At 44.0% G+C, this 24,177-nt stretch overlaps 1 protein-coding gene across 1 annotated transcript in view; it reads right to left on the reverse strand.

Annotated features, from left to right (window-relative positions):
- Positions 1–24,177, reverse strand: part of Cryl1 (crystallin lambda 1) — a 132,134-nt gene that overhangs the window by 34,235 nt on the left and 73,722 nt on the right. The window contains exon 4 of the mRNA XM_021182253.2: positions 2,129–2,290. Coding sequence (XP_021037912.1) covers positions 2,129–2,290 — 162 coding nt within the window. The remainder of the gene's footprint in view (positions 1–2,128; positions 2,291–24,177) is intronic.

Here is a 24,177-nt window from a genome sequence, read left to right on the forward strand (position 1 = left end):
CTTTTTGGCTAAGGAATACTGCTGTGGTTTGGATAGATGTCCTGTGAAGCTAGATAGGCAGCTCAGCAGTTGAGAGCACTAGCTGCTCTTCCAGAGGACTCAGGTCTGATTCCCAGCACCCACATGAAGGTTCACAATCACATGTAACTCCAGTTCTGGGGGATCTGACTCCTCCTCTGGCCTCTGCGGACACCAGACACACATGTAGTACATAGACACATATTCAAACAATCACCCATAACACATAAGTGGAGTATGTCAAATATATATATGCATATATAACATATATATTATATATGATATCAAGAAAAAAAGAAAAAGAAAGCCACTAACTAGCTTGTGTTTGAACACTTGGTCCCCTCTTGCTGGTGCTGTTCTGGAAGGCTGTGGAACCATTATGTTTTCTCAGAGGAGAGAGTGGGTCACTACATAATGGGTGTTGCAGTTCGTAGCTGACCCTGCCTCCAGCTCTTCTCTGCTTCCCTCCGCCTTGTTTTCTCTGCCATGATAGCTATCCCCTCAAGCCTAGAGCTAAAATGAACCCATCCTCCCCCATCTTCCCTTTATTTGCTTCCTGTCGGTTTGGCCAAATCAACAAGAAAAGTAGCTAACACAGATGTCCATTCTATATTCTCTAATCTTCCAACCTCCTCCTGCACTCCTGCCTCAGTGTGTGGGCTCTCCCAGTGACGTCATCATGACCCCATCCCACATAGTCCTGCTTGCTCCTGCCCTATGGCCTTGGCTTATGCAATACCTCAGCTCCCAGCACAGATCTCATCAACCTAGCCAGGCTGGCCCTGTTCCTCTATGTAGTTTTTGGCTAGTAATTATGCACAATAGGCCATCATATTTATCATGGCTGGAGCTAAATTAGCTTTCCCACCCAAACAGGCTGTCCTGGTTCTTCATGGTCATGCTGAGTTCACAGTCAGGACTCCAGCATCATTCACAGACACGTTAACCTCAGAAAGACTCGCTGAGCCCTCCCTCACCCGCTAATGAGAGCCTGTGGCCCAGCTCACCACATAAGGTGCTTCCGGTGAAGAAATGTGTTTAGTCAATTACAGTGGATGGTGAAAGGAACATCAGGGAAAGATGATTTCAGCTCAGACACCCTAAATCAGAATTTTGACAGTGACACCCATCAGATCTGCATCTTAACAGATCTGATCCTACTGTGAATAACACAAAGCAAGTGACATATCTACAAACTCCTGCATGACATCTCTCTCTCTCTCTCTCTCTCTCTCTCTCTCTCTCTCTCTCTGTGTGTGTGTGTGTGTGTGTGTGCCTGTGCATGTGCACATGTGTGCACACGTGCACATGTAAGCTCAAGCAGGTTCCTCTGTGTGTGGATGCACTTGTGCTATGGTCACATTTGGAGGTCAGAGGCCAATCTTGGGTGTCTGTCTTTGCCTTGTTTGAGAGAAGGTTCTGTGGCTTCATACATAGGGTGAACTGGTCCTTAGGCTTCAGGGTTCTCCTGTCTCTACTTCCTATCTCCCTGTAGGAGTTCTGGGATGACAGAAGCACACACTACTATTCTTAGGGATTCAAACCCAGGCCCTCACGCTTGCAAAGCACACACCTTGTCTACCCAGCCGCACCTCCTGCCCCAGCCCGGCCCACGTGGACATTTAATGAAGCACCCCCCCTCAACCCCCAGCCCACATGGATATTTAATACAGTACTTCTGCTCTAATGACTGCTAACCCAGCAACTAGCCCTATACCACATGATAAGTACCTGGAGGGTTAAAGCAGTAAATACAGTTTGTTTTATGCCATGACACCTTAGACTCACAGATAAAATTCCAAAGAATTTTGGATCCTATTCCTTTTCTTTAATGATGATATTGCATAATCCTAAGTGTCTAAAAAAACATCAAGTTGTACAATATTGACTAACAGATTGTGTGGTATGTGGATTATACCTCAATAAAGTGGTTTGAGATACTTGCAGATCCGGTGCAATTTATTGCCCCTAAAAAAGAATGAGATATGATCAGGTGCCAAACTTCCCACCCTCCCTGGGGCTGGAGTGCGACTTGGTACTTGCCTAGCATGTGATAGGACCTGGGTTTGATCTCCATGACCACAAGGGAACGAACAAACAATATACTCACAGGATGAGCCACAATGCACTGCTTCACATGAGCCAAGCCCGAGAACAGCTTGGAAGGCAGCAAACAAGAGCTGGAGCTGCTTAGGATGACCCGGTCATCCACAATGCGGTCCAGCTGGGCAAAGATCTTCTTTTTCAGTTCTAGGTTCTCTGGAACACACTCCTGAAAGGGACACATTTAGATGACTACTTCTGATCAAGACAACAGTTGGACTGTGTTGGCTTTGTTCCTAAAATGAACCAATTTGGAAATGGTGGATCTAGGGACCCATAATCCCACCATACAGTACCTTAAGAACAACTGAGGCAGGAGGTTTGCCTGGCTTTTCCCTGGCCTCCCCTTCTCCCCCTCCTAGAAGGCTATAAAACAGTTTTCTGCCTTTCCTAGAAGCAGGTCACAAGACCCTCTGCAGTAGGTATCCTGAGACACACAGGAGATATCTCAGCTTTGAGGTAAGGTATCTTAGCTTTGAAGACAGGGACCCAGACAGAAGAACCTACCCAGAAGCCTTGCTCATTTCCTAGTCTCTAACCACGGAATCAGAATCCCTTTGTCCACTCCTTTACCTGAACAAACACTCACTCTTTACCCAGCTGTAAAGCCACATGGGGTGTTTTGGATCCGACTTTTGACCAGTCCTAAGCCACATAAAACTTTATTAAGGTGCATGTGTGTTCTTATAGGGCTCTATTTTGTTAATAGAACCTCAGCTAGAGACCTTGTCAGAGGAGAGAAAAGATCACCCAGTGTCCCCTGCAGAGCACAGCAGGAGTGTAAGAGCTGAAGAGACTCCTGGCTAAGAAAGATAAATGCAGGGACTCTTGGTTTTAGATGGGTCTAAGAAGCTCTGTGAGAAGGCACTTGGGGGGTGACCCCTATTCCACTTCCCAGAACTAGGGCTTCAGGGAACCTGCCAACTGAAAGTTCTCATGAGGCAAAGTCAGGGAGCCCATTCTACAACAGAGCTCACAGGAGCCCTCCTCAGGCACACTGCTGTGAACCTGAGCGCTTTCATCAGGAATATCTCCCCTATCTGCCCCCACCATCACATCCAGGATTTTCAAGGGAAAAAAAATCTCATCCTCCTACCAAGGAAAGCATTGCAACTCCCCGGAGGCACCCAGGACCCATTTCTAATTGGGAGTCCTTCTGAAAAAGGCCTTTGTTTCTAACAATTGCAAAGCCCTAATGGGGTAGGCAACTGGATAGAGAAGATAGAGGAGTGCATTTGGATTAATTACTGCTGATAACAACCACTCTGAAATTCTAATTACAGGATTGGGTGGGCCTGAGATGGCAATCAACAGCCCAGGCCGGCCACAGGTAAGGAGTGTTCCTGGGAACTTGGGTTGAAGAGGCCAGCCTGCTCCAGATGGAAGCAACGCAGCATGAGAAGGCGCCCTCCTGCACCTATGGGGACCGCACTGAGGGTCACTCTTACCAAACCGGGTCCCTGTTCACCTGGGAGGCAAGGTACCCCCAACATCCCTTTATGGCATTCACTTTCTCTTCACAATGGCCAAAGAGCCAACAACTGGAATCAACCAGATGTTCCTTAACTAGAAAAATCTCAAGCCCTTATCCTTGAACTGATACGGGTAGGACTGAGGTACCTGCAGTTTTCGCAAGCATCCCGGAGATTCCTAAAGCTCAGAACCATTCTCAAGTTCAGCTCCAAAGAGCAATGTGACCTTTTTAAAGGAAAGAGTGGGTATGCCCCACATTTGGGATTCTACCAATGTCAGGATTCCCCCACCTCCTAGGTCAGTAGCATTTAACCTCCCTAATGCTGCAACCCTTTCATACAACTTCCCATGCTGTGGTGACCCCGACCATAAAATTATTTTGATTCTGTTATGAATCTTAATATAAATATCTGATATGCAGGATGTCTGTTTAGAACTGCTGTCTTAGCTGCTCACTGCCACCAACAGAGTCGTACTAGCAACTTGGTCACTTCTACAACGCTAATTGCCCAGCCAACTTCACTGGGACATTTCATTTATGTAACATTTAAGGGAATGAAAAGAACCCCAAAAGCCCAACTACAGAAACTCAGTGTCAAAGTGATATCAGAATAACTCCTCACAAATAAAAAATGTCAACAAGCCTATAATCCCAGCATTTGGGACGTAGAGGCAGGAGGATCAAAATGGTCAAGGGTATCTTCTGCTGAAGAGTTTGAGATTGAACAGGGCTGCACAGAGTCTCAGAAGAATATATAACAGATAGATAGATAGATAGATAGATAGATAGATAGATAGATAGATAGATAGATATACAGATACTCACAAGAAATAATAAACAAATAAAACAGAGGCTAGAGAGGTGGCTCCAAGGTCAATGGCATTTGTTGCTCTTGCAGAGGACCTGGGCTCAGTTCCCAGCATCTACATGGTAGCTCACAGCCATCAGTAAGTCCAGTTCTGGGGCATTCAATGCCCTCTTCTGGCTTCTGTGGGTACTAGGAACACACAGGTGCACAAATATGCACACAGTCAAAACACTCATCACAAAAAAATTAAAATTCTTAAAAAATATTCTTTTAAAAGTTTTATTCAAAAGGGAAGGGGTCCACACTGTATGTGTTGAAACTTTTTAAAAGTATAATCGGGCCACATAAAATTTTATTACGATCCAAAGGCCATATGAGCATCACATCTCAAACAGAACCAAAGAACAGAGTCATTTAAGAACTGTAAAGCCCATTGTGTTCTGTCCCCTTATCAAAAAAGGAAAAAGAGCTACAGTAGCTGGCCGTTCCCACTGAGTCCCTCCTGGATCAGTTAAGTCTGTGAGGTTGGTTCAGTTTAAATGGAGCCTTGTAGTCAAGCCAGAGGAGAAGGCCGACTCAGAGCTCCTGTGAGCCTGGAAAAGAATGGCCTCATTGTGTGCCATCATGCAGATTCTCCTCTGAAATTCTATGCCTTTCTCCAAATCGTTTGATCATGACAGAGGCAAGAAAACTTGAACCAGAGGAAACCCAAACCTGCTACAATTATGTAAGGGTTTCCAGTGGCCTGCTGGCTTGACATTTGGTTGCTCTTGCTGTGGTAGCCCAGTTGTGTGAGATGGATGGAGTCACAGACCTCAGGCTTCAAGCCATGTCAAACGCTGGGCTCAGCTCCCTGCTGTCCACAAAAGTAGCTCATTTTAGTCAGGATCTCAGACCCCAAAGGCTGCAGCCCTCCTTGCCCTGCAGGGCGTTTAGATGGGTCAGATGGCTACGGCAGAGGGGTGTGGCTTACTCACTTGTCTCTCCTCCACACCCTCCTGCTTCTCCAGTCAGTCTGCCTTGGAGGGGTGCAGTTCTATAAAAAGCTGCTTTGTGTGAAATACTTCTGGTGGCTGCCATCACCACAGCAGGCAACCAGCTTGCCTCTGCCTAATTAAAGTCTGACCACATCTCCCTACAGAGCTGGTTTATATTGTTTGTTTGTTTGGATTTGCTTCGTTTTGAGGGAGTGGGAATGAACACCACATCTAACAAATGATCCAGTCACACACAACCAACACCGCAGGCGTGCCCAGATTTGGGCAGCAAAACCAAGCAATGAACACTTGGGAAGTAGATTATGACAAAACTTAATTGTTAATTAAGAATTCCTTTTTTTTTGGGGGGGGGTGGTTTCGAGACAGGGTTTCTCTGTATAGTCCTGGAACTCACTTTGTAGACCAGGCTGGCCTCGAACTCAGAAATCCGCCTGCCTCTGCCTCTCAAATGCTGGGATTAAAGATGCGCGCCACCACCGCCCGGCAATTAAGAATTCTTAATGGCTGTAGAAATCAGCCTCCTTTTTTTTTTTTTTTTTTTTTTTTGGTCTGAGGCAGTAGTCAAGGCTGACCTCCCACTCGATTTGTAACAAAGGCTGATGTGAAACTCTAGCAGCTCCTGACCTCCCACTTCCTCCTCTCCCCCTCCCCCTCCCCCTCCTCTCCCCCTCCCCCTCCCCTCCCCCTCTGGCTTATGCAGCATTAGGGATCTAACTCAGGGCCTGACAACTGAGTCACATCCCTGTCCAACTCTCACTAGCCTCCAGACCCAGACACTAGATGAGGCTAAACGTCAACACTGCTGCCTTTGCCCCTTCCCTTCTCAAACAGAAGAAACTGAATGATGGAGTTATGAGTATACATTCTTTTAACTACAATGTTTATAAAAGTAAATCTCAGGCAAATGGCTGTGTCTGGTCGGCAGTTAAAGCTACCCGGATGGTTACGAGCTTTCAGGGCTGTACTCGGGTGAATCTGCACAGTGGCAGTCGGTCAGCTCACTGGGCTGGTTCCCAGAGAGGGCACAAGTACCTGCTTTTCAAGTCCTGCCTGCTGGCCACAGGACACGCAGTCCCACAGACGGTTGCCATGAAAGGCCAAGATGAGCTTTTGTTGAGTTTTGATTTTTCTTTAATGGCTCCCACCCCACCCTGCCTCACCCAGTCACCCCACACAATTTAAATAGCATCCTGTGACTCATGTAAAATATGTGGATGAAAACTTCAATGTGCTTTCCAAGAAAACCCACATATGACTGCAGTGCCTGAAGTACTTTACACACAACGTGGTTCTAGGAGCGGGTTTGAATGTGGAGGAAGCCGACTGGGAAGGCCAGGGAGACATTCTTGGGCTGGAGGGGGAGCAGAATTCAGACAGCACAGGCAGACTGTGAGGCTCTCTCACCTTGTAATCTACTTTCTCCTCAGTGTTTTCCCCCAAGAGCGCGGGTCTTTAAAAGCTATCATCAGGCTGCCACTCCTGAGGAGGAAGACGGGAAAGGGGAGAGAGGAAGAGGAGGCGAGTCCTGAGAGGAACAAGGAGTTTCCTTGCTCCAGAGGAAGTGGTGTCAAAAGGAGAAGATGTTCATTTTCAACACCAACCTCTCAGCCAAACGCATGGTACTCTGCCCAAACCAGGAGCTCATTTACCCCTGAACATCAAATTAAAGTGGTTTTGGTTTTTGGTTGGTTGGTTTTGAGGGTATTACAGGTGCTCACTCTGCTAGCCTAGAAGTTTCTGCAATGATCCAAAACAAACTACACCCAGAGATTTTTCCCAAGGGAAACAGCAGAGCAGAGCCTCCTGGGCAGGCGGGAGGTGGGGGAGGGCATCATGGGGGAGGGCAGCTGGGGAGAGAGGGTGAGCGGTCAGTTCCCTGAGCTTAGGTGTTCTGCTTATAGAGATTAACTGCTGTCTGTTCGAAAACGCAGTCCTGCCTCCGGTGACCTCACAGCGCCTCAGAAACAAACGTGGCTCAGCGCCATCCTCTGAGTACCTTCTCCCATCCTCATTCCAGGGATACTTCTGTACCTTTTATGAGGTCATCTATTTAGAATTTAAATGCTTGACATGAAAAAAATAATAGAATAAAAACAGTTCACTTACATCCCTATGTCATCGCTCTAGGGTATTTCTAGTCTTTCCTAGGAGGAAGAGGTGATGTCAGTCTAAGTGCCATGTGCTAAGCCATTGTACGGATGGAGCTTCAAGGGAAGTGACATTCTTAAATACAAGTCACTGAGGTTTCTTTGTTCTTGTAGGGTGTTTTTTTGTTTGCGTTTATGGGTCTGTGTGTGTGTTTAAACAGGATCTCATGTGGCTCAGGCTAGCCTGGACTTTACCGTTCTGTCTCCCCTGTCCACCTCCCAAATGTTAGGAGTACATGTGTGAGCCACTATACTTGGTTACAAGTTGGTTAAACTTTCAACAACAAAAAAGAAAAAAGAAAAGCTGCCCAACCACAGTAGACCAGACCAGGATCTCACTCTGTAGCCCAGACTGGTCCAGAATTCACTAGGTAGCCTAGGCAAACCCCATCTCTGCCTATGGCTGTACCACCATGCTACATTTTAAAGACGACACTCTGCTACTCTGCTATTTCCAATAAGTTAAAAATCCACTTTAAAGCCACAACATTTGTTTTATTTAATGGTGACAGCCAGATGCCGTGCTTGCTTCTCTTCCTGATTCCTTATCTCTCTGATCTGTTTTCCTCACCTATGCACTGAAGAAAGCACACACACTGCTCTTGCTTGAGGCAACACTTCATGTGTCCCCGGCTGGCCTCACTGTGGAGCTGAAGATTACCTTAAATTTCCCATTTTACAGGCACCCAGCACCAGGCCTGGTGCCTTGTGGCACTTGGCCTTCTGCAAGCTAAGCAGGTATTCATCATCCCCAGCCTGTTTGTGTTTTGTAATTCCATCTGGGATAGGATCTAGCTGGATAGCCATGACTGGCCTGGAATCTGGTTCTGGCCTGGCCACCTACTTTTGGAGATCCTCTTGCCTCTGCCTCTCAGTGCTGAGATGACACGCACACCACATCCCTCTCTCACCTCTGTAAAGAGAGAGTCCTAATTCTTCCTATTATGTACTGAATACTTGTTTCATTTTTTATAAATTGTTTTCTTTTTGAAAAAATGAAATCACACTGATTTTTCTTTAATGGTCTTATTTGGTGGTTTTGTTGAGTCAAAAATTTCTACTATGTACCAGACATGGAGGGAAACACACATAAACTTACCACTTGAGAGCCGGAGGCAATTGAATCAGAACTTTGATGCTGCCCCAGGCTACGCGAGACTTGTTTTAAAACATAAAACAAGATTTAAAATGTCTAACACACATATAGATACTCTAACCCTCGATTTCCAGGGTAATTCTAGTCTGTGTCAACATGAATAGTCAAACATGAGTGTTTGACCAGTCATATTGTGTGTGCTGTAGAGCAGAGACAGCCATGGAGTTCCCTTGAAAGTAGCAAGAATGTAGGGTAAAGACCCCATGTTGATGACCTGCATCACAAGGTCCCATAGAACCAAGAGAGTCTAGCGTGTGGCTGTGTGTTGGGGTAGGATGTGTGTATTGTTTTTAGGCTATGGTTGTTGATCCACAACTCCTTATCCAAGGCCTACTGTAGAAACCATAATGTTCTCCTGCCTTTATCTGGCCATAAAGAAATTCTCTGACCTTTCCTGACAGATAGGAGGTTATACCTCTCTTTCCAGGAGAGTGTTGCCTGTAAGGAAGGACTGCCAAGCAGCCTGCTGGGACACTTGCTTCCATAGCCCTTACTCACCAAGTCTCCCAGCAATTCAAAGGACAGGCTCAGATGACCTGCACCGATAAACAGGTGGGAAGCTGTGGACGGTGCAAGCCAAGGAAGGGTCTTCTGTCCTTGCCCCGATACCTCATCTGCAGCCTTTATGATAGGTTTTACAATAAACCAGGAAAGTCCTTTGTCTGCACCCTGTAATCTGATAGGACAAATTAATCGAACACGGTCATCCGTTGGACTATAGGAGCCCTGATTTATAAGAAGTTCAGAGAAAGATCAGGCCTGGGGCCCTTCAGCTGTAAATCACAGCAGGGAGAGGCAGTGGTAGGAAGTTGTAGGAATCCTGCCTGGATTACTAGTTCCAGGAGCAACACCTTGTCACAAAAACAAACAAACAGAAGAAGAAGGAAACCAGGAACTTCTGGAAGGCTTGCAGCGGGGGAGCAGCCTTAGGGGTTCTGCCCACCATCCACAAGATTGGTCAGACTCTGATTCCAGACAGGTAGATAGAACTTTCCAGATCTGACTTAGACAGCACAGTACAGCTTGCTTTGTGAGGGGTAGGGGGACCACACCCACTTCTGGAGTCTGTGTTGACTGTAAGACCACAAGGAAAGTATCACCTTGTGACTGACACAAACCTCTGTTGAGGCGCAATCTTGATGCTTTATCATCTCCCATCAACAGAGGAGTGGAAAAGGAGATGCTTTGTATAAGTGCATATGTGTGTTCGTTTAGGTCCCAAGATAGCTATAAAAAATTAAAAAAGATATATTCTATGACCCCAAAAACACAGGTAGACAGTTTCATTCCAGGGAGAGAGAGAGAGAGAGAGAGAGAGAGAGAGAGAGAGAGAGAGAGAGAGAGAGAGAGAGAGAGAGAGAGAGAGAGACTGAGACTGCCAAGTGGAAATAAACCTTTCTCCCATCAAACATGTGAAAACTTCTGATTCTAAAAATATGATGTGCTAGAAATTTAGTCCTCCCTCTTCAAATACTAGAAGATTCTACACAAAACAAACCGCCCTTTTAAATGAAGTACTTCACTGTCAGAAAGTTAAGAAAATCATCAAGTTAAAAAAAATATCAGGGCGGTGTTAACGTACACATTTAATCCCAGCACTCAGGAGGCAGAGGCAGGCAGACCATGAACTAAAGAGCAAGATCCGGGGCAGTCGTGGATAGAAAGAAACCATGTCTCAAAAACCAAACCAAACAAACAAACAAACAAACATCAAAGCGTCAGCATGGAAGCAGGTGCTGAGGCTGCAGGGTCAGGGGTCACTTCACTGTCTGGGTGAGGGTTGTTGCAAATCCCTTGTAGAAAGGCTGAAATGATGAGGCACGTTTAAAAGCCATGGTTCAGTCATCAAGACCCAAGTCAGAGACCCTGCCTTCAAAAATAAGGAAGACAGATCCCACCCAGGGTTGTTCTCTAGCTCCACATGTTTATCATACACATGAACACACCTACACACGTGTACCTACAAACATATTGTACACATGTTTGTACACAAAATAAAGAAGTGAATAGACAAATAAATGCATGAAATAGATTATGCCTTGCTGCAGGAAAAAAATAAAAATGGCAAGAGCCTGGGGTATAGTCAAATGGTAGGGCGCTTGCCTAGCATAAACAGAAGGACCTGAACTCAGCGTCTGGCACCAAAACACCAAAAATATTAGCAGACAAGCTGGATGTGGTGGGGCACGCTTTCAATCACAGAACTTAGGAGGCTAAAGAGGGGGCTCGTGAGTTCAAGGTCTCTATCTCAGGAACTGCTCACAAAATTTTATATATATAACACTAGGGTTTTCCCTAGGAATAATAGTGACAAGAGACAGACCAGTGTCCCTAAGAACTGAAGGTAAGCCTCAACTTAGCCCCAGCTCCAAGTACATTAGGGAAACAGACCAGTGTCCCTAAAAAATGAAAGTGAGCCTCAACTCAGCCCCAGCTCCAAGTATGTTAGGAAACCTGCTTGTAGCCCCTCTGTCTTCTAAGAACAAGTCTCTAGAGACAGAGCATCATCCAGAGCCTTGGCTTTTATACTGGTGCTATCTCACAATTAAACAAAAAAAGAAAATGAATACTAGAGACTCCTTGACTAAAAAGCAAGTGAAGCCAGAAACAGGGCCAAATGGCATTCAGAGAAGGTATTCCCAGATGTGTACTTTGACATAACAATAAATAATACATTTAATAAATTCAAAGGTTTTGAACATTCTCATAATAAAGAATCGAGTGGAAATTCAACAGCTGGAAAATACAATTAACTTCAATTAACCCAGAGGACAGCACTTCAAAGCAGATCAGACTTAGATAGAGACATGAAGACATATCAGGATAAAATATCCAAACTGAAGACTGCAGAATACAGGAAAAAGCAGGGCAGATGCATAGAAGTGCTAAGAGATGCTCATACCCAGGAAGGTGCACCCAGAAGAGGAGCAGGAAAGACTGTGGATGGATGGGGAGGGCACAGGAGGAGGGTGGGTAACTTCCGAGCCCGATTAAAGAAGTTGTTTTATGTGTTTGCTTGGGTTCCTAAGGATCTATTTCAAAGGATTTTTTCTGTAAGGGGGATGGATGTGCACATGTGTACATGCAGAGGTCAAACTCCACTTTGGTTTTTGAGACAGCATCTCTCCCTGGGACCCGGGACTCGCTGATGAACCTGGGCTGCCTTAGCCAGCAAGCCCCAAGTGTCATCCTGTCTCCCCCATGTCCTCTACCCAGTTCTAGGGTTACAGTGTCCTGGGGATTGAACTTGGATTCTCATGTTTTCAATGCAGTCACTTCCAGAACTGAGCCATCTCTTCATCCCTTTTTAAAGACTTTTGTTTATGGTCCAGCTAGCCTGGCACACTAAGCATGAACAAACAAACAAAAAAACTGTCTCAAACAAGGTAGAAGGCAATGCCTAACAACTTGAGGTTGTCTTCTGACTTCTACACATGTGCTGTAAGCACATGAATACACACACAATCACACATTACATTACACACATACATCACATACACTGACATAAAGTCTTTGGTTTTTTTATTATTTTAAGAATGAATTAATTAAAGTCCTATACTTGGGAGATGGCTTCTTTGTAAAACACGTTTGCCTTGCGAACACGAGGACCTGAATCTAATCCCCAGATACATGTAAGACTATGGGACATGGTGGGGTGCATGTGATATCCTAGCACTGGGAAGGGAGAGAAAAAAGGTTCCTGGGGCTCACGGGGCAGCTTGGCTAGCCTAGTGAGCCACAGGCCAATGCACTCACACTTTTTCAAAAAGCAATACCTAAACTTTCAGTCTAGGAAAAGCGAGTTCCCTTCCAAATGGAGATGTAGAAAGTTTCTGTAGCATTAACTACTACCAAATCAAAGATTCTCCTTCACGTAACATTTGCCCAGGGAAGAGAACTGAGTAGCATACTTAGCCACCATCTGGAATACAATTAGCCAATGCTTCAGATAAACAGAGTTACAATCTTTTTGATTAATAATACTACAGAAAAATAAAACTTTTGAAGTAGTGAGTCTTGGTCTTAAATAACAAAGAACCAAGAGAGGGGCACTTAAGTGCCAGGATTCTCAGAGTCGCTGCTGCTGGTCTAGTTAGTTCTCTGATGTCTACTACAGTTGGGGGGGGGGGTCCCTCAATGAAGAGCAAACCCTCTTCTTTCAAAAACAAAATGCATGACTGAAGAATGAATGGGGGGTATCTTGTCCCCCTAACCAGTCTACTTTAAGACTGAAAAACAATTCTACTGAAAACCCTGGGCTTAAAAGACTGCATTTAGCCAGGTACTGACTACAGCAAACACCCATGGTCCTCGTTATTAGAGAGGCTGAGGCAAGAGAACTCACTGAGCACAGGGGTCCAGGGCTATAGTATGCTATGTTGATTAGTATCCACACAGTATTTGGCAACCTTATGGTTACCTCTCAGGAATGGGGACCATGGGTTATCCATTCTGATCAGTAGTGGGAAGGTACCTAGGAACAGCCACTTCAGTGTCTGGACAATACAACCAGATCTTGTCATAAAAAAAAAAAAAAAAAAAAAAAAGCCATTGTCACTGTCATTGCATAGTCTGCATATTGTGTGCAACTTATGATATAGTTAGTTTTCTATATTCACTTTGAGAAGTTATTTAGCTCAAGATCTCTAAGAAGCAAGCCCAAAGATGGGACCAATCAAGAGTTAGCACATAACGTCTCTGCATATGCCAATGTAAGGAACAGACCTCCATCGGCAGCTAGAACGTTCTACTCTGCTTTGCAATAGCTTTTGGTGCTGAGAATAAATACACAAGGTTACTCCTGGCCGTGGGACAGAGTGACAGAAAACCCTGCAGTGTAGGAGACTTTCTAACCTATGTACAACTGCTCACTCACTCTCAGCAGCTAGGCTATCAGCTCCTCAGTATGACCGTCCACAGGAAAGTAGGGAGACTTGTTGGCCTTCCTGCTTGGATGAGTGGCATGAATAGCCAACAAAAACAAGCAGGAACAACTGAGGTTTTCTGTGACATCAAGTGTCTCCTGGAATGTGACATGAATATGTTTTTGTCTCACTGATAAGTCTAAAAGCAGGAGCCCTGAGATTCCCATTAGTGAGCTAAGTGAGGGGGAACAGGAATGAAAGCCCTGATTCCTGGAGGAGGGGCGAGAAGGCATGTTGCCCACCTCAGGAAGAGCCAGGAGCCCTGAAGAGCCTTGGAAGCCCCAGGGACACAAGACCTGAGACAATGGCTAAGCCACAATTTTGCCCAGACCTGAAGGGTCTTAAGCCATGAGTTAGAGAAGAGGACTTTGGGGAGGAGAACATGGACCCAGACCTTCATGGAGGACATGCGAAGGGAGGACAGAGAGATGAGAGTGGAGTACACATGGAGAGGAAATCTTATGGGAACTTCTAGGTAACTAGCCCTCATCTTAAGCATATGGTATTACTGACAGGAATGGAACCCTTCAGTGCATCTAGGGTAACCATAGAAACTCCAAACCTTACATTTTACCCAACTTCTAAATGTATTAACTCAAATCCCCATAGTAAAAGCCTAGTAGAAGGAAAAATGTGCTTAGACTTCCAGCCTCCAAAACTGTGAGCTGAGCAAATCCCTCTCCTTATCTCCCTGGGGGTCTAGTGGATAGAGTAAATATCTTTTCTTTTCTCTCTCTCTCTCTTTTTTTTTTAAAGATTTATTTGTATTTTATATATGTGAGTACACTGTAGCTGTCTTCAGACATACCAGAAGAGGGCATCATATCTCATTACAGATGGTTGTGAGCCACCATTGGTTGCTGGGAATTGAACTCAGGACCTCTGGAAGAGCAGTCAGTGCTCTTAACCACTGAACCATCTCTCCAGTCCCGAAATATCTTTTCTTTATGAAGTCCCCAACCTGAGGTTATTTTGTTATAACAAAGGAAACAAGTGCCAAACTGTCTGGTATAAACATGAAAGTAAGTTAAAGGAGCTATGTTAATATTTGAGAAGCAGACCTCAGGACAAAGAACAGCAAACAAGAAAGCAGACAAGGAAGAGCAAACGCCCTGGAAAGTTGATTGCAATGTTGCAAGAAGATTCATGAATCCTAAGCCGTGATGCCTCTCACAACAGAGCATGGGGTGGAAGAACGAGGAGAGAGCACAGGAGATTTTAGGACAGTGGGAAGACTCTGTTTGGTACCATAGTTACAGACACAGCTCAGTGTGCTCTTGTCCAAGCCCACTGAATAGAAGCCACCAAGAGCGAACCCCACCTTGAACTGCCAATGTGTTTCAGTGTGGTTTACCAATTGAGTTCACTGGTATGGGTGCTGAAAGGGAGGAGGTGGCAGCTGGGTGGTAGGATGGTTATGGGAAATCATTATACTGCCTTCATTTTACTATCACGCTAACACTTTTCTAGAGTAAGAATAAATAAAGAATTGCCGGGCGTGGTGGTGCACGCCTTTATTCCCAGCACTCGGGAGGCAGAGGCAGGAGGATCTCTGAGTTCGAGGCCAGCCTGGTCTACAGAGTGAGTTCCAGGACAGCCAGGGCTACACATAGAAACCCTGTCTCAAAAAAAAGAAAAAAAAAAAACAAAAAAGAATAAATTAAGATATTAGACAACATATTTTGGATATTAAAAACTAATTTCTTTATAAAGTTAAAAATAGAGAAGTAGGCAAATTCCTAGCTGCCATTATAGACCTCAGTAGTTATTTCTCAGGACAAGCACATAGCAAGAGCAATATTGTTATAGCAGCCAACTTGATCTGCTTAACTATTCATAGGCCACTTCTCCATCAGGAGAGGCTACACTTTCTTCCCAAGTGCACATATGGACAAGTCACAAAGATGGAGCATATTCTGGCCATGAACTAAAGATATCATCCAGGCATGCTCTTGCATTAAAACCAAATTAAGATAGAAATGTACACCAGAAAAATAATTGGGAAATATCCAGATGTCTAGAAATTAATTAATAATCCAGAGTGAAATTACAGTTATCATGGAAAATTGCAATTGTTTTGTTGAGACAAAGTCTCATTCTGTATCCCAAACTAGCCTTGGACTCACTATACAACTATATATAGCTTAGGCTAGCCAGACTGGAAATTAGAACATTTTTAATTTGACTAAAATGAAAACAATATATAAAATAATTGGTTTCAATGAAAGCAGAGTTGAAAGGGCAGTTTATAGTCTTACATGTGCATGGTGAGAAAGAAGGAAAAATTATTAAATTATTTTGGCTCCTTTGGTCCCTTTGACTTCTCTTTTTGTAAGCTAAAATTTCTCTGTTTGCTTGTTTATTTATTTTGCAGTGTTGAGATAGAGCCTGGAATGCTGACACATGGCCACTGAAGTGCAGGCCAGCCGTGGAGTTTTTGAGACCAGGTTTTGCTGTGTTGTTCAGGCTGGTCTCAAACTTGCAGTGCTCCCATCTGTGCCTCTCCAGCTCAATTTATTTTTTTAATTGATACACAAAAACACAAAAATCGAAGCTGGGGAGATGGCTCAGTGGGTGAGAGAGCTTGCTACGCAAACATCAGATTTTTATTAAAACGCAAGACCATCCCTTAAGAGAGCCGAAGAGAACTGGGCCGGTGCTGCATGCCTGTGATCCCTGCCCTTGGGAGGTAGAGGCAGGGGAACCAGGAGTTCAAGGCCATAATTGACTACATAACAAGTTCGAGGCCAGCTTAGACTGCATAACTCCCTGTCTAAAACAAGCAGGAAAGCAAGATTTCAGCAAACTAATTCCTGAAAGTGACACACAAAGTCGGGCATGTCTGTTGTGGGCTACAGAGCATGCTCACGTGTCTGAGTTCAATCCCTGGCATCGAGAAATCTTACCAACCATACAGAAACTATAAACAGACAAGATAGGTCAAACTTCGGTACACAACATTCTGAAGTCTACACATCTCAAAACACTGCATAACACCCTACAAATACATATCATTTGTGTGGGAGAGGTGTTGCACTCATGTGGCTGTACAGGCTCACAAGCCAGAAAGGATATTAGGTGTCTTCCTCCGTTGCTCTCAGCTTGATTCCCTCAGGTACAGTCTCTCACTGAACCTGAAGCTTGCCAACTGGCACTAGGCTGGCTGGCCACCAGTGCACTCCCGGGATCTACCTGTCTCTGGCTCCAATAGGGTTAAAGGGTGCACAGCCATGCACAGCCCTTTACATAGGTGTTGGGGATTCAAACCCAAGTTCTCATGTTTGTATAGCAAGCCCTCTCACCCACTGAGCCATCTCCATAGCCTCAATTTTTATGTTTTTATGTATCAATTAAAAAAATAAATAAATTGAGTTGGAGAGGCACAGATGGGAACACTGCAAGTTTGAGACCAGCCTGAGCTACACAGCAAAACCTGGTCTCAAAAACTCCGAGCCTGGCCTGCACTTCAGTGGCCATGTGTCCCCAGCATTCCAGGCTCTATCCCAACACTGCAAAATAAATAAACAAGCAAACAGAGAAATTTTAGCTTACAAAAAGAGAAGTCAAAGGGACCAAAGGAGCCAAAAATCATTCTGAGAAATTACAAAGTTCAATAATACACACTCCGATTTTCAAATGCTAGGTTTACGGGCCTGGACCACCACGCTTGGTTTATGTGGTGCTGGGCTCAAACCCAACGCTTCCTGTATGCTAGACAAGAAGTTGCCAGCCACTACATCCCTGCCCAGAAATGTTCTTTTAGGCCACTGAAGTTTTGGGGTTTTTTGCTTTGTTTTGTTTTGTTTTTTGGGTTTGTTTGTTGTGTTGTTTTTGTTGTTGTTGTTTTGGTTTGGTTTGGTTTTCTTCAAGACAGGGTTTATCTGTGTAGCCCTGGCTGTCCTGGAACTCACTCTGTAGACCAGGCTGGCTTCAAACTCAAAAATTCGCCTGCCTCCCAAGTGCTTGGATTAAAGGCATGCACCACTGCCTGGCCAGTGAGGCTTTTTTTTTTTTTAATATTTTTATTACATATTTTCCTCAATTACATTTCCAATGCTATCCCAAAAGTCCCCCATAGCGCCCCCCACTTCCCTACCCACCCATTCCCATTCTTTTGGCCCTGGCATTCCCCTATATTGGGGCATATAAAGTTTGCAAGTCCAATGGGCCTCTCTTTCCAATGATGGCCGACTAGGCCATCTTTTGATACATATGCAGCTAGAGACAAGAGCTCCGGGGTTCTGGTTAGTACATCATGTTGTTCCAACAATAGGGTTGCAGATCCCTTTAGCTCCTTGGGTACTTTCTCTAGCTTCTCCATTGGGAGCCCTGTGATACATCCAATAGCTGACTGTGAACATCCACTCCTGTGTTTGCTAGGCCCCGGCATCGTCTCACAAGAGACAGCTATATTTGGGTCCTTTCAGCAAAATCTTGCTAGTGTATGCAATGGTGTCAGCGTTTAGAAGCTGATTATGGGACGGATCCCTGGATACAGCAGTCTCTAAATGGTCCATCCTTTCATCACAGCTACGAACTTTGTCTCTGTAACTCCTTCCCTGGGTGTTTTGTTCCCAATTCTATGAAGGTGCACAGTGTCCACACTTTGGTCTTCATTCTTCTTGAGTTTCATGCGTTTATCAAATTGTATCTTATATCTTGGGTATCCTAAGTTTTGGGCTAATATCCACTTATCAATGAATACATATTGTATGAGTTCTTTTGTGATTGTGTTACTTCACTCAAGATGATGCCCTCCAGGTCCATCCATTTGGCTAGGAATTTCATAAATTCATTCTTTTTAATAGCTGAGTAGTACTCCATTGTGTAAATGTACCATAATTTCTGTATCCATTCCTCTGTTGAGGGACATCTGGGTTCTTTCCAGCTTCTGGCTATTATAAATAGGGCTGCTATGAACATAGTGGAGCATGTGTCCTTTTTACCGGTTGGGACATCTTCTGGATATATGCCCAGGAGAGGTATTGCTGGATCCTCCGGTAATACTATGTCCAATTTTCTGAGGAACCGCCAGACTGATTTCCAGAGTGGTTGTACAAGCTTGCAATCCCACCAACAATGGAGGAGTGTTCCTCTTTCTCCACATCCTCGCCAGCATCTGCTGTCACCTGAATTTTTGATCTTAGCCATTCTGACTGGTGTGAGGTGGAATCTCAGGGTTGTTTTGATTTGCATTTCCCTGATGATTAAGGATGTTGAACATTTTTTCAGGTGTTTCTCTGCCATTCGGTATTCCTCAGGTGAGAATTCTTTGTTCAGTTCTGAGCCCCATTTTTTAATGGGGTTATTTGACTTTCTGGAGTCCACCTTCTTGAGTTCTTTATATATATTGGATATTAGTCCCTTATCTGATTTAGGATAGGTGAAGATCCTTTCCCAATCTGTTGGTGGTTTTTTTGTCTTATTGATGGTGTCTTTAGCCTTGCAGAAGCTTTGTAGTTTCATGAGGTCCCACTTGTCAATTCTTGATCTTACAGCACAAGCCATTACTGTTCTATTCAGGAATTTTTCCCCTGTGCCCATATCTTCAAGGCTTTTCCCCACTTTCTCCTCTATAAGTTTCAGTGTCTCTGGTTTTATGTGAAGTTCCTTGATCCACTTAGACTTGACCTTAGTACAAGGAGATAGGAATGGATCGATTCGCATTCTTCTACATGTTAACAACCAGTTGTGCCAGCACCATTTGTTGAAAATGCTGTCTTTCTTCCACTGGATGTTTTTAGCTCCCTTGTCGAAGATCAAGTGACCGTAGGTGTGTGGGTTCATTTCTGGGTCTTCAATTCTATTCCATTGGTCTATTTGTCTGTCACTATACCAGTACCATGCAGTTTTTATCACAATTGCTCTGTAGTAGAGCTTTAGGTCCGGCATGATGATTCCACCAGAGGTTCTTTTATCCTTGAGAAGAGTTTTTGCTATCCTAGGTTTTTTGTTATTCCAGATGAATTTGCAGATTGCACTTTCTAATTCGTTGAAGAATTGAGTTGGAATTTTGATGGGGATTGCATTGAATCTGTAGATTGCTTTTGGCAAGATAGCCATTTTTACAATGTTGATCCTGCCAATCCATGAGCATGGGAGATCTTTCCATCTTCTGAAATCTTCTAGAATTTCTTTCTTCAGAGACTTGAAGTTTTTATTATACAGATCTTTCACTTCCTTAGTTAGAGTCACGCCAAGATATTTTATATTATTTGTGACTATTGAGAAGGGTGTTGTTTCCCTAATTTCTTTCTCAGCCTGTTTATTCTTTGTGTAGAGAAAGGCCATTGATTTGTTTGAGTTAATTTTATATCCAGCTACTTCACCGAAGCTGTTTATCAGGCTTAGGAGTTCTCTGGTGGAATTTTTAGGGTCACTTATATATACTATCATATCATCTGCAAAAAGTGATATTTTGACTTCATCTTTTCCAATTTGTATCCCTTTGATCTCATTTTGTTGTCGAATTGCTCTGGCTAGGACTTCAAGTACAATGTTGAATAGGTATGGAGAAAGTGGACAGCCTTGTCTAGTCCCTGATTTTAGAGGGATTGCTTCAAGCTTCTGACCATTTACTTTGATGTTGGCTACTGGTTTGCTGTAGATTGCTTTTATCATGTTTAGGTATGGGCCTTGAATTCCTGATCTTTCCAAGACTTTTATCATGAATGGGTGTTGGATCTTGTCAAATGCTTTTTCCGCATCTAACGAGATGACCATGTGGTTTTTGTCTTTGAGTTTGTTTATATACTGGATTACGTTGATGGATTTCCATATATTGAACCATCCCTGCATCCCTGGGATGAAACCTACTTGGTCAGGATGGATGATTGTTTTGATGTGTTCTTGGATTCGGTTAGCAAGAACTTTATTGAGGATTTTTGCATCAATATTCATAAGGGATATTGGTCTGAAGTTTTCTATCTTTGTTGGGTCTTTTTGTCGTTTAGGTATCAGAGTAATTGTGGCTTCATAGAATGAGTTGGGTAGAGTACCTTCTGTTTCTATTTTGTGGAATAGTTTGTGAAAAACTGGGATTAGATCTTCTTTGAAGGTCTGATAGAACTCTGCACTAAACCCATCTGGTCCTGGGCTTTTTTTAGTTGGGAGACTATTAATGACTGCTTCTATTTCTTTGGGGGATATAGGGCTGTTTAGATCATTAACCTGATCTTGATTCAACTTTGGTACCTGGTATCTGTCTAGGAACTTCTCCATTTCATCCAGGTTCTCCAGTTTTGTTGAGTATAGCCTTTGGTAGAAGGATCTGATGGTGTTTTGGATGTCTTCAGGATCTGTTGTTATGTCTCCTTTTTCATTTCTGATTTTGTTAATTAGGATGCTTTCCCTGTGCCCTCTAGTGAGTCTGGCTAAGGGTTTATCTATCTTGTTGATTTTCTTAAAGAACCAGCTCCTTGATTGGTTGATTCTTTGAATAGTTTTTCTTGTTTCCACTTGGTTGATTTCACCCCTGAGTTTGATTATTTCCTGCCGTCTACTCCTCTTGGGTGAATTTGCTTCCTTTTGTTCTAGTGCTTTTAGGTGTGTTGTCAAGCTGCTAATGTGTGCTCTCTCTAGTTTCCTTTTGGAGGCACTCAGAGCTATGAGTTTTCCTCTTAGAAATGCTTTCATTGCGTCCCATAAGTTTGGGTATGTTGTGGCTTCATTTTCATTGAACTCTAAAAAGTCCTTAATTTCTTTCTTTATTCCTTCCTTGACCAAGGTATCATTGAGAAGAGTGTTGTTCACTTTCCACGTGAAGGTTGGCTTTCTATTATTTATTTTGTTATTGAAGATCAGCCTTAGTCCATGGTGATCTGATAGGATGCATGGGACAATTTCAATATTTTTATATCTGTTGAGGCCTGCTTTGTGACCAATTATGTGGTCAATTTTGGAGAAGGTACCATGAGGTGCTGAGAAGAAGGTATATCCTTTTGTTTTAGGATAGAATGTTCTGTAGATATCTGCCAGATCCATTTGATTCATAATTTCTCTTAGTTTCACTGTGTCCCTGTTTAGTTTCTGTTTCCATGATCTGTCCATTGGTGAAAGTGGTGTGTTGAAGTCTCCCACTATTATTGTATGAGGTGCAATGTGTGCTTTGAGATTTACTAAAGTTTCTTTAATGAATGTGGCTGCCTTTGTATTTGGAGCATAGATATTCAGGATTGATAGTTCCTCTTGGAGGATTTTACCTTTGATGAGTATGAAGTGTCCCTCCCTGTCTTTTTTAATGACTTTGGGTTGGAAGTCAATCTTATCAGATATTAGAATGGCTACTCCAGCTTGTTTCTTCATGCCATTTGCTTGGAAAATTGTTTTCCAGCCTTTCATTCTGAGGTAGTGTCTATCCTTTTCTCTGAGATGAGTTTCCTGTAAGCAGCAAAATGTTGGGTCTTGTTTGTGTAGCCAGTTTGTTAGTCTGTATTTTTATCGGGGAGTTGAGTCCATTGATAATAAGAGATATTAAGGAAAAGTAATTGTTGTTTCCTGTTATTTTTGTTGTTAAAGTTGGCATTTTGTTCTTGTGGCTGTCTTCTTTTAGGTTTGTTGAGGTATTACCTTCTTGTTGTTTCTAGGGCGTGGTTCCTGTCCTTGTATTGGTTTTTTTCTGTTATTATCCTTTGAAGGGCTGGATTCGTGGAGAGATAATGTGTGAATTTGGTTTTGTCGTGGAATACTTTGGTTTCTCCATCTATGTTAATTGAGAGTTTGGCTGGGTATAGTAGCCTGGGCTGGAATTTGTGTTCTTTTAGTGTCTGTATAACATCCGTCCAGGATCTTCTGGCTTTCATAGTCTCTGGTGAAAAATCTGGTGTAATTCTGATAGGCTTGCCTTTATATGTTACTTGGCCTTTTTCTCTTACTGCTCTTAGTATTCTATCTTTATTTAGAGCATTTGTTGTTCTGATTATAATGTGTCGGGAGGTATTTCTTTTCTGGTCCAGTCTATTTGGAGTTCTGTAGGCTTCTTGTATGTTCATGGGCATCTCTTTCTTTAGATTTGGGAAGTTTTCTTCTATAATTTTGTTGAAGATGTTTGCTGGTCCTTTGAGTTGAAAATCTTCATTCTCATCCACTCCTATTATCCGTAGGTTTGGTCTTCTCATTGTGTCCTGTATTTCTTGGATGTTTTGAGTTAGGATCTTTTTGCATTTTACATTTTCCTTGATTGTTGTGCCGATGTTCTCTATCTTCTGCACCTGAGATTCTCTCTTCCATCTCTTGTATTCTGTTGCTGATGCTCGTATCTATGGTTCCAGATTTCTTTCCTAGGGTTTCTATCTCCAGTGTTGCCTCATTTTGGGTTTTCTTTATTGTGTCTACTTCCCTTTTTAGGTCTAGTATGGTTTTGTTCATTTCCATCATCTGTTTGGATGTGTTTTCCTGTTTTTCTGTAAGGACTTCTACCTGTTTGATTATGTTATCCTGTTTTTCTTTAAGGATTTGTAACTCTTTAGCATTGTTCTCCTGCAATTCTTTAAGGGATTTTTGTGCTTCCTCTTTATTGTCTTCTGCCTGTTTAGCAGTGTTCTCCTGTATTTCTTTAAGTGTGTTATTAAAGTCCTTCTTGAAGTCCTCTATCATCATCAGGAGATATGCTTTTAAATCCGTGTCTAGCTTTTCCGGTGTGTTGGGGTGCCCTGGACTGGGCGAAGTGGGGGTGCTGGGTTCTGATGATGGTGAGTGGTCTTGGTTTCTGTTAGTAAGATTATTACGTTTACCTTTCGCCATCTGGTAATCTCTGGGGTTAGTTGTTATCGTTGTCACTGTTTAAAGATTGGAGCAGAAGCTGTGTTCCACTCACCAGCAGTCTCTAAATCCTGCGGCGGGGGTCGTGGGTAGCTGACGGTACCCCGGTGCTGGTCCAGCCGGAAGAGGCCTGTGGTCCTACTCAGGCCGGTTTTCTGCTTCCCTAACTAATGCAGTCTCTGGTCCCGCGTGCAATTGGATTGGAGCAGAAGCTGTGTTCCACTCTCCAGAAGTCTTAAGATCCTGTGGTGGGTGTTGTGGGTAGCTGGTGAGTGTCAGCAGACCCTGCGCCCCAGCTGCCCTGGTGCTTTTCTGACCGGAAGAGGGTTGTGGCCCTATGTAGGCCGGATTTCTCTCTCCCCAGCCAGAGCAGTCTCAGGTCCCGCGTGATTGGACTGGAGCAGAAGCTGTGTTCCACTCACCAGCAGTCCCAAAATCCTGCGGCGGGGGGTCGTGGGTAGCTGGCGGGTGTCAGGCAACCCTGCGCTCCCGCTACCCCGGCGCTGATCCAGCCGGATGAGGCCTGTGGCCCTACTCAGGCCGGTTTCTGCTTCCCTAACTAATGCAGTCTCAGGTCCCGCGCAATTGGATTGGAGCAGAAGCTGTGTTCCACTCACCAGCAGTCCCAAAATCCTGCGGCGGGGGTCGTGGGTAGCTGGCGGGTGTCAGGCAACCCTGCGCTCCTGCTACCCCGGCGCTGATCCTGCCGGATGAGGCCTGTGGTCCTACTCAGGCCGGTTTCTGCCTCCCTAACTAATGCAGTCTCAGGTCCCGCGCAATTGGATTGGA

Source organism: Mus caroli, unplaced genomic scaffold (assembly GCF_978045245.1).
Source record: "Mus caroli unplaced genomic scaffold, Mus_caroli_1 scaffold_12, whole genome shotgun sequence".
In the NCBI taxonomy this organism is placed as follows: domain Eukaryota; kingdom Metazoa; phylum Chordata; class Mammalia; order Rodentia; family Muridae; genus Mus; species Mus caroli.